Genomic DNA, 10944 nt, shown 5'->3' with positions numbered 1-10944 from the left:
GGCTGTCCCTTGCAGAGCCTCAGGAGTGCCAGTGGCCCTGTGACAGTCTGAGTGACCCTGCAGAGTGGTATGGGGGAGGGGGAAGGGGCCAGAACCACCCCAGGGCCGAGGTCCTGCTGGTGGGCATGAGAGTCGCTGGAGCCTGCACTGTGTTACTTTCTTGGGACCTTTAGAACATCCTACTTCAGTAGGCATGCCATGGGGCCCAGACACCTGCATTTTTAATAAGCTCCCCAGTTGCTCCGATGCCTGCCAGAAGCTGAGAGCCGCTAGATCAGAAGCACTTAATATATTTTATTGTTTTTTTACAGAGAGGAAGGGAGAGGGATAGAGAGTTAGAAACATCGATCAGCTGCCTCCTGCACATGTCCTACTGGGGATGTGCCCGCAACCAAGGTACATGCCCTTGACCGGAATTGAACCTGGACCCCTTCAGTCCGCAGGCTGACGCTCTATCCACTGAGCCAAACCAGTGCTGACAAGAAGCACTTAAGAGCACTCTTCCCCACACCTCCCAGAAGTAGGAGGGTCCCAGGGGCCAGCCCAGGGCCACGTGAGTGCCTGTGGTGACTCCCACATTCACTCGCCCCGGGTGACCCATTGCCTCAAAGTCCCTTTCCTGGTATCCTTTCTGACTTCGCTTCCTCCTCCCCTCCTCCCCTCTGCTGGCCACACGCAGGTCTGGGCACACTATGTGGAGCAGCCTGTGGATGAGGTGCCAGCCGTGCCGGAGGAGAAGGAGCGCTCAGCCACCTATAAGCCAGTGTTTGTGACCGAGATCACTGATGACCTGCACTTCTACGTGCAGGATGTGGAGACAGGTGAGTGCTCAGGCCCAGCCCAGGCAGCGCCGCCCCCTCCAGCCGCCTCCGGGCCCTCCCCTACTGCCCAGCCATCAGGCCCCAGCACTGCTCATTGCATGACCTGCAAGTGCGCCCTGGCGTGGGCGGGCTGGGCAGGTCCTCTGAGGGCTGGTGAGGTAGCCAGTTTTGTCTGGGTGGTGCTCTGAGACTCTTAGGTAATTGTTTGCTCCAGGCACCCCTGGCTGAGCTGGGCGTGAGGACTTGTAGCCCTCAGAGCCTGTCAGGAAGCACTGGACAGACTGTCTCTATGTGGTCAGGAAGCAAGAGCTGGCATCTCCCAGCCCTCTCCCCGTCAGCTTCCTGGGAAGGCAGGTGGAGGAGGGGAGTGTGGGCTTGTCTCTGCTGGGGTTTCTCTAGAGGTTACCACAGCCCTGAATGGTAGCCATTTGCCATGGAAACAGGAGGCACACCAGGGGAAATCCTCCCCAGGCGGTCTTTCTAAAGGACTCTCCATCCTCATCCTTCCTGCCCTCCAGTGCTGTGCCCTGTGGCCAGGGTCCCCGAGGCAGAGACCTCAGCCCAGTCTCCCACCTCCACTCCCTGTAACCGGACCTCCCTCTCATTGCCACCCAGGGCAGAGGAAAGGGCTCTCAGAGCCGCCTCTAGGGCCCAGGAGCCTGATCCTTGCAAGGCCGAGAGGACTGAAGATGTCACTGGCACTCAGGGCGGCCCCTGAGTGACAGGATGCAGCTCTGCTTGGCCCCCTCGGCCCACCCAGGCCCACTCCAGATCACCAACAGCTTCGTCTCAGCCACTTCCTCGCTAATGATGTTTCCCAGGCAGCTGCTTTTGTGCTAATGTCATTTTGCAAGGAAAACTGACAGTTTCGAGTCCTGTACCTGAGCTATACTTGGGAGAGGCAAGGATGGAGCTGATGAGCCTTCAGGACCAAGTTCTCTTTTCTGGTTGCTCATTCTCACCAGAGGATATTTTTCCCTTTGGTTTTTAGAGAGAGAGAGAAACATCTATGTGACAGCGACACACTGATGATTGGTTGCCTCCCAACCGGGCAGGGGTTGAACCTGCAATCCGGGTATGTGCCCTTGACCGGAAATCGAACTTGAAACCCTTTGGTTCATGGGCCGACACTCTAACCATTGAGCAATACTGGCCGGGCTAGATCAGGTTCTCTGAGGTCAGCTGCCATCCTGGTGGAAGCTGGACCAGCCATTGCCTTGGGAATGAAGCCAAGAGAGACCCAGCCTGCGGGTCTGCTTGTGCTGGAAGGAGTCTTACAGGGGTGGTGTTCCTGAGCGCAGGCGCCAACTAGACCCCGCCCAGCGTACACGGCTCCCAGACAGCTCCGCCCACCTCCGGTCCTGCTGGGGAGGACTCCCCTTGAATAAGAACAGGACCCTAAAGTCTCCCAGGGACAGAGCTTGAGGGTTCAAGGCCTTTGACCCGTCGGTCTCTAATCTCAGAGGCTTCATGTACCAGCCGGTACCCCGCCCGCCCACTGTCTCTCTCAGCCCTAGGGAGCCGAGAGACGCTGCAGCGAGCAGTAGCCAAGGCAGAAAATAAAGACAGAGAATGAAGGAGGAAACCGCGTCTTTTTAGAACATTGGAGAAGGGAGTGAGCGCTTCATGGCACATTGTCTGGAGAGTCGCGGTGGGCTCCAGAGAAAACCCTGTCCCCCAGTGGCTCCATGAAATCCAGGAAAATAAACCTCAGCACACACAGCCCCCTCTTCTGCAACTTGTCACCCCCTCTTGGGGACGTCCTCTCTCCCTTCTCCTAATTAGACCCTGCCTTGGGGGAGCAGCGGATGAAATGATGAAAGCGTTTCCATTAGCTGTAAATGACCAACCAGGTGTCTGTGTAAGCACCTCCCAGAGGGCTTTGCCTGTTTGAGGAGGCAAAGCCTGCTTTCTGTTGCCTTGGAGCAAAAAAATAAAAATAAACCAAGTATAGGAGGAACTTGTCTTCTATAGAGGCTTCTCCTCAGTCCCTGAAAGTGTACTGTCTGGGCAAGGAACATCATCTCAGGAGAATGGTAGTGTTTACCACTGGGTGGGGGAAGGGCACTGCATCCTAAAGCCCCTGTTCTGAAGCAGTCGGGCAGTGGCCTGTGCAGAGGCCCGAGAGCAGACAGACCTCCCATGTGCATGTGCAGAGGTCACCCTCAATGCAGCTGAGTTAGCAAGCGCCCTGCACGTCAGGGCTTCTCCTGGGCCTTGCAAGAGTGACAACCAGGGGAGCTGTGGTCTGTGCCCTGAAGGAGCTCGCCGTATGGCAGGAACATACACTCAGACAAGGCACTTGTAAGGCCAACCGACAAGGGTACCAGCAGCCGACACGTGTTAGGCATCTGTTACAGTGAGTGGCGCCTTGGGCCCTGAAGGTGAAAAGAGGAATCCACAGGCACCCAGCACCTTGACCTCGGAGAGCAAAGCAGGCACAACAGGTCTGATGCAGACCTAGGATCAGGGCCAGGAGGGATGTGAGGGAGAAGCCACTGGGACTGATGCCGGCTTAGCAAGTAGGAGGCAGCAGGAAGGAGCCGGAAGGGAACTTGAGAAGACCCTGCGTGTTGCTAAACCTAGAAAACAAAAAGACAGGCAAGCAACAGAGCCCCAAGGTCAGAGTGTTCAGGAAAGACAAGCAGGGAAGGAGAGCTTCCCGCACCCCCGGTCCGGCTGAGGAGGGCACTGAACCAGGATGGGGGGCGAAGAATCCTAACCTGACAGCACTGGGAGTTCAGTTCAGCATGTGTCTCGCTGACTGGTCAGAGTGGACAAGTTTGAGACACTCAGGCTGCACCGTGTCTCAGAATTGCTCTCCATCTTTTATGCTCAGACTCCCAGGCCTTTCCTTGTCCAGGGTTGTATGGGGCTTATCCTTTATCTCTACTTTTGCTTATAGGAGACATTGCAGAGAGTGGCTGTGGTCAGTCACCACCTCTGTGGCCCATGCCAGGGCCAGCTCCCACCCTAGAGAAGGCTGGTTGGCCTTGGCCTTGATCCACGTCCACTCACATTCTCCACCTCCTTCCCCACAGCCCAGGAGTGTTCCCACAGGCTCCACAGTCAGCAAGTCACCGTCCTGCCTTTGAGGACAAACAGCATGAAACCTCTTGAGCAGAGAGCAGAGAGGACCTCCCTGGGGGGTGGGGGCGAGTCAGTGCTGCAGGCGCTCTACAGAATTCCTCACCCACCCACGCCCAGGCTCATCTGCCTCCCCAGCCAGAATGAGCCTCCAAAGAACCTGGCACCCTGGTCTCACTCTTTTCCTCCCCACCAGGCACCCAGCTGGAGAAGCTAATGGAGAACATGCGAAATGACATCGCCAGCCACCCTCCTGTCGAGGGCTCCTACGCCCCGCGCCGGGGAGAATTCTGCATTGCCAAATTTGTGGATGGAGAATGGTAAGCCACTGGGGCCCAAGCAGTGCAGCAGGAGCCGGGGCCGGTCTGTCCTCAGGCCACCGGCTAGACCAGGCACTTGCCTCTGCAGCCTGGCGTCCACTGGGGTGTTGTTGACCTTGGCCACCTCCCCAGGGGAGCCCTCTATATTGCTCAGAGCCCATGTGGGCCTTGATTCTCCTGCAGTCCAGCCAGCCTCCAGACTACAGAAGTGTGCTCCTCCTCTCTCCCCTCACGCTGCTGGGGGAGTCCTGGCTGTCTGGGTCTCTCGAACACACCCGTCACCCCACTCAGGAAAAGTGATGTCTCCGTGAGCCCAGGCCCGCCACCCCGCCTCCACCCCAACTGTCTGGGACATGAGCAGCAGCAGCCTTGCCCACAGGCAGCAAGGTCACTTACGTCTGGTCTACCGAGGGCAGGGCCCATGGCCCTCCCAGGGTGACGAAGTGACTTGGATGTGTTCCCGCTGCGGCCTCCCAGACACTTCTGCCGGCTAATTACAGCTGCTGTTTAGTGTGCCGAGTTTCAGCAGCAGACATCAATCTAGTCATTAGTCTTGTTGCTTTATGCCCCAAGGACACATTAATCTGCTTCACATGCTGCCCTCTCCCTCCCTCTGCTCCCAGCTATGCTCTGATTCCATTAAATGGTGACCACAGTGCCCCCATGGAGTCTGAGGCCTGTCCTCTGTGACACCCACGGGTGTGCTCTCCGATCCCGGGACAGGGAAGTGCTGTGCCCGCTCCCCTGCCATCACTGAGGCTCCAGGGAGATTGACTCCTCGGGGCTGTCCCTTGAGCTCTGCCCGATGCCATTGCAGGTACCGGGCCCGAGTCGAGAAAGTCGAGTCTCCTGCCAAAGTGCACGTCTTCTACATTGACTACGGCAACGTGAGTAGGGGGCCGGGAGCTGGACAAGAGGGGGGCTCCAAGTGGCTGCCAGGGCCATTCAACACAGTAGCCTCTAGGTCAGGGCCATCTACTGTTTGTGTGACAGGCATGACCCCTGAGTGATCAGGCAAATCAGCATCTCTGGCAGAGGCCTGTGCGCACCCATAGGTCTCTGAATGCCCAGCCATGCCCACGCTTCCTCTTCTGCCCTGCCTCCGAAGAGAGGGCCCAGGAAGGCCCTCCACACTCACTTCCTGGTCCGCATGCTCAACATGGTGCTTGTCCCCATCTGCTGACGTCCAGCACATCCCCAAACCGAGGTTTGCTGGGAGGGGCACTCCTGAGGTGGCAGAGTGCCTGGGAGAGCGCTGTCACTCAGGGTGTGGTTCCTGAGCGGTGGCTGTGGCTGCCCACTTTCCTCAAGGACTAGAGTTGAGGGTCAGCTAGCAGAAATCCCAGAACTGGGCCATACACCCAATTTACTACCTGGGAATCCACCAGAGGAGAGGTCCTCCCAGGCTTGGCCAGCACCATGGGCAGCCAGGACGCTGCCGGACCCTCATACTGGTGAGCTCTCCCAGCTGGAGCGCCCCTGGTGTGGAAGAGGGAAGGCACTGGAAAGAAAGAAAAACTGCGACTAGAGTCCAGTTATCAAATTACATTAGTGGGAACCAACAAGTGTGCCCACACCAGCCCAGGGTTAACAGCGTGTGAGCCACAGCTGCCCACTGCAGGTGCCAGCAGGCCATGCTCTCCCAAGGCCTCACTGCAGGGGCTCAGCGGGCAGTCCCTCCATTAGAGCCGTGGGCTAGCAGACAGTCCCTCCATCAGAGCGCCCAGAGGCCGGGCCACAGGAGTTGTCTTTTCGGAACAAGGGGTCATCAAGTGTGTGATGCTATTGGCCTGGTGTGCCCTCTGCAGAGAGAGATCCTGCCGTCCACCCGCCTGGGTACCCTGCCACCTGCCTTCAGCACTCGTGTGCTGCCAGCTCAAGCCACGGAGTATGCCTTCGCCTTCATCCAGGTGCCCCAAGATGTGAGTCGATGCATCTTCTCTCCTTCTGAAAGGGACTGTCCAGTGACACTCAGCCACCCCTGCGGCCCTAACAGGCTGACAGGAGTGGGAACAATGGGTGGTCTCTTAGTAACAGGACTCAAAACATGGGAGTGACTGAGCAAGTTGAGGGAAGGTGCCAGAGGTGATGGCATCAGAGCACTTGAGCTAGTCCGTAGGAATGGGTAGGCCCATGGCCAGGTGCACGGGGGCAAAGACTAGTCCACCATAGCTGGGCCCTCAGGGCTTGCGGGCAGTGTCAGGAAATGAAAAGGGAAGAGCAGGTCAGGGCCTGGGGATCAAGTTTACTCTGTGTATTATGGGCAGGAGGGGTGTGGCAGGATAGTCAGCAGAAATGTGATAATGGTCAAGTCTGGTTTTGAAAGTTGCTTCTGGAACAGGGAAGGAGACTGGAAGGAGTTGTTGGGACACAACTGCATTGAAAATCCAGGCTAGGGACAACGGTGACCAAACCAGGGCCGTGCGAGTGGGCTGGGGAGAGAGGCCAGGTCTCCAAGCACCATCAGAGCAGGTGGGGCGCGGGTGGGGCAGAGCTAAGATGGGTTTTCCACGTGGGTCTGTTGCTGCTGGCCAAGAGAAGGGAGGTGAGAAGCGCAAATAGAGGCTGTGGGAGCTCCAGGCGGCCTAGTGTTCAGTGTGGAAATGGAAAGCGAGATGAGCCTCAGTCGAGGATTTGAGTTTAAACCTGGGGGTGTACAGCGTGGTCTGTAGACATGGGATGGGAGGGGACAACCTGAGTCCCCACAGCCTAAGGAAGAGCCTGAGGTGACCGTGTCCCCTGAGAGGAAGACTGTGCTCAGGGCTGCAGGCGCACCACTCCAGCTGCAGTTCCAGCGCCCCAGGGAGGCCGGGCAGCGGAGGAGGGGACGTGGCCTCAGCCTCCAGGAGTCCCCAGGGCTCAGAGTGAGGGGCATCTGAACACATGATTGGAGCAGGTCCCTGGGGCTCAGAGCGAGAGCCCACGGAACGGCATGGTTGGAGGGCCGCCAGATGCAGGCTGCTGCGGGGCAGATGTAGGGTAGGATCAGCACCATAGACGATTTTCTGCCTTTTTACAAAATGACTGCGGGGCTGAGGAGAAACAGCAGGAAAAGGTGTTGACAGAGTAGATCCAGGGCAGTCAGTCTGTGGTGATGAGGAGGCCTGAGCGTGGAGAGACCCTGAGATGACAGTGAAGGCAGAGAGATGGGGGCTGGGAGGTCACTGCCGGAGCAAGGCCGGCCAAGGTGGGAGTGGTCGGGCCTGGGCAGCAGGTGCAGGCTCGTGTATCATGTGGAAAAGCCACGTGTCCTCTGAGACACGGCAGGTGGGTGGGGAGAGGATGGGATGACATGCAGATAGGCTTGGAGGGGGGGGGGGGAGGGACAAAAGGAGAGGGGACACTTCCTGTCCAGAGCCTGCCTCCTCCCTCGGTAGGATCTGAGTGGGCAGTGAGCTGCAGGCGCCCGCCGGGTGACTTCCTTGGAGGTCCAGGACCAGGACCTGGGGTTCAGGTGGCCAGCTCTTGCTCAGACTCTCCTCTCCCGCTACCCTGGGTGTTTCTGCTCTAGGAGGATGCGCGAACAGATGCCGTGGACAGTGTGGTGCGGGACATCCAGAATACCCAGTGCCTGCTCAACGTGGAGCACCTGAGTGCCAGCTGCCCCCACGTCACCCTGCAGTTTGCAGACTCCAAGGGGGACGTGGGGCTGGGCTTGGTGAAGGAGGGACTGGTCATGGTGGAGGTGCGCAAGGAGAAGCAGTTCCAGAAAGTGGTATGTGACGCGGAGGTGGGCACCACTGCGGGGGCAGGCCCCTAGTGTCTCCAACTGGCGTCACAGAGGGGGCCGGGGACTGCGCCAGGAGCCAGGGAGGGAGCCGGAGCCCACCATCCTGCTGTTCCTGCTGGGGAAAGATAATGGATTTCGGTTTGTTGGGATTTTTAAAAAAAGCTAATTACATCCCAAATTAATTGGCTGCAGGTTTGGCTGAGAATGCAGCTGCAAACTAGAGCGGAAAGTTCCCTGTGCGTGTACCCCCAGGACAGGCCGGAAAGCTTTGCCGGGGGTGGCATGGGAAGGGTCAAAGCCTGTCTTGCTTTCTCACCCCCTCTCACTTCCTTTTCTCTCACATACAACTTCCAAGTCCACCACCAGCTCCTGGCGCTCAGTGCTGCCAGAGCCAGGCGGCAGTGCCAAGGGGTCCGAGGGGACTCTGCCACAACACCCCCTAGCCTGTTTGCACAGCCCCCAGGGCCTGGAGCTGCCTGAGTCTCCCCTTTGTGAGATGAGAGCTTGCTGCTCCCCAGGCTGGGCCGTGAGGATGTGGCTGACACGTGGGGAACCGGCTTACACTGTTCAGGTGTCGATCATTACGATCTTGTTCAGGGGACTAGCGGCCCCTTCCACTGAGGACCCTGCTCATCGGAGTCCTCCCCGCCTCTCACTAAGCCATAGCTGAGATCCCGGGACATACCAGCCTCGAGGGATGGGCTGGGGCCAGCCTTGCCCTCCCACACTTCCTCCGAGAGGAAGGGTGAGGGTGGCAGGGTTGAAACGTGTGTTCTGTCTTGATGTGCCCCCAGCTTTCCCAACTCCCAGCCCCTCTGCCTTTCCCCGCTCCCCACTCAGTGTTGCAGCGGTGTGTGGCTCCCTGGGCTGCTTATGCGAGTGGAAAGTCATTTGGAGAAAGAACCATGTGAATTGCTCCTGTGTCTCCTCTGGACAGGAGGCCTGGTTCTAGTCCTCCCCCTGGAAATCCCCAGTGTCCTGAGATTGTTCCGAGGCATCAGCTTAAGTTTCCCTGTAGAACCAGAGACCTTAGTGTCGCCCATGCGAAGCTACCCGCATGTCTCTGGTGTCTAGAAAATTCCTTTGCCCTGAGATAAACACCTAACGTACTCATTGATTCATCTAGTCATTCTTTCAGCAAACATTTATTGAGGGCCTGCATATCTCAGTGAACACGAGACAGTATCCCTCCCCTGTGGAGCCTCGTTCAAGCATGAGGAGATGAGCAATAAAAATAGATACAATAAGTCAGTGAAACAGAATGTTAGAAGACACACGCAATGGAAAAGGAGAGAATACAAGTAAAGGGCAAATACAGTATGATCTCGCCTACATGTGGAATCTAATGGACAAAATGGAACCAGAGGCCTGGGCACATGGAACAGACTGACAGCTGTCAGGGTGGAGGGGAGGGCATTGGGGTACTGGATGAAAGAAGGTGAAGGGATTAAGCAAAAATCCATCACAGGTACTAGTACACACACACACACACACACACACACATATATATAACACGTAGCACAGACAACAGCGTGGTGATAGCCAGAGGGAAGGGTGGGGCTAGGTGGAGGTGGGCAAAGTGGGGGCATCGGAGATGCGAAGAGACTTTGCTTTGGACAATGGTGCAGCGTGTAGATTATGTTTGGTTGCGTTGTACGCTTAAAACATGTATAGTTTTGTGAACCAATGTCACCTCAATAAATTCAACTAAAAAATAATAAAAGCCATTCCTTTAAAAAGAAAACAAGATAAAAGGCTCTCACTTTAAAGTAAAGAGAATCAGGACTGTGTGGGAGGGGCTAGTTATAATTTATTTTAACTATATGTTTATTGATTTCAGAGAGGAAGGGAGAGGGAGAGGAAGAGGGAGAGAGAAACATCAATGAGAGAATTCTTGATCGGTTGCCTCCTGCACACACCTTAATGGGGATCCAGCCCACAACCCAGGCATGTGCCCTGGTGGGGAGTCAAACCATGACCTCCTGGTTCATAGGTCGACACTCAACCACTGAACCACACTGGCTGGGCTGGTTATAATTTTAAATGGGGTCATTGGAGGCCTCAAGAAGGTGATACTTTTTTTTAAATTTTTATTGCTGAAAGTATTATAGATGTTCCCTTTTTTCCTCCCCATTCTCCCCCCACCCCATTAATCTCTTCTAGCCCACCCCCACCGCCCACCCAGGCCTTCACCACGCTGTTGTCTGTGTCCATGGGTCATGCATATGTGCATACTAGTTCTTCGGTTGGTCACTTCCCACCCAGCCACGTTCCCCTACTAAGAAGGCAGTACCTTTATCAGACTTGATAGGGTGGGATAGCAGCCAGGTGGGCCGGAGGGGGAGCTTCCGGCAGATGGGACAGCCAGTGTGGAGCTGGGAGACAGCTGGCATGCATGTTGGCTTTTACTCTGAGGGAGTTAGAGATCCACTGGGCAGGGGGTGACGTGGCCCTGACCTGGGCGTCCGACGCTCACTCTGGCTGCCCAGTTGTGAATACCCTCATCTTGACCCCTCCCTTTCTCGCTCCCTCCAGATCACAGAATACCTGAACGCCCAGGAGTCAGCCAAGAGCGCCAGGGTGAGTTTTCCCCTCCGGAGCTCCGGGGGATGCTGAGAGAGGGGGCTTGACCCCCCCGGGGTTCCAGCAGACCCCACCTCCCTGACGGGCCATTTTCTGTTCTCACAGTTGAACCTGTGGCGCTACGGAGACTTCCGAGCCGATGACGCAGATGAGTTTGGCTACAGCCGCTAAGCGGGAATCGGGTCCGGCCCCAGCACCCCTCACACAGTACCTCTTCCTCTGCCAGGAGGGTGTTTCCGCTCCAGACCCAGATCGGGGCCTAGAGTGGGTCCAGCTTTGCTTCAGTGTGGAAATGCCTTGCAGGGCAGCATCTGGGCTGGGGGTGGGGTGCAGGGAGCCTGAGGCTCTCAGGAGCCTGTCTTCTGAGATGATGGGCGCTGCCGTCCAGTCTCTCCCAGCTGAT

At 57.0% G+C, this 10944-nt stretch overlaps 1 protein-coding gene across 1 annotated transcript in view; it reads left to right on the top strand.

Annotated features, from left to right (window-relative positions):
- Positions 1–10938, top strand: part of SND1 (staphylococcal nuclease and tudor domain containing 1) — a 451387-nt gene extending 440449 nt beyond the window's left edge. Inside the window, exons 18-24 of the mRNA XM_006771404.2 lie at positions 680–821; positions 4105–4228; positions 5046–5115; positions 6037–6150; positions 7740–7943; positions 10494–10538; positions 10647–10938. Coding sequence (XP_006771467.1) covers positions 680–821; positions 4105–4228; positions 5046–5115; positions 6037–6150; positions 7740–7943; positions 10494–10538; positions 10647–10712 — 765 coding nt within the window. The 3' untranslated portion in view covers positions 10713–10938. The remainder of the gene's footprint in view (positions 1–679; positions 822–4104; positions 4229–5045; positions 5116–6036; positions 6151–7739; positions 7944–10493; positions 10539–10646) is intronic.
- Positions 10939–10944: the final 6 nt, after the last annotated feature.

The sequence above is a fragment of the Myotis davidii genome, unplaced genomic scaffold (assembly GCF_000327345.1).
Source record: "Myotis davidii unplaced genomic scaffold, ASM32734v1 scaffold705, whole genome shotgun sequence".
NCBI lineage: Eukaryota > Metazoa > Chordata > Mammalia > Chiroptera > Vespertilionidae > Myotis > Myotis davidii.
The sequence above is the reverse complement of the archived record's forward strand: the minus strand, read 5'-3'. Positions and strand labels throughout refer to the sequence as shown.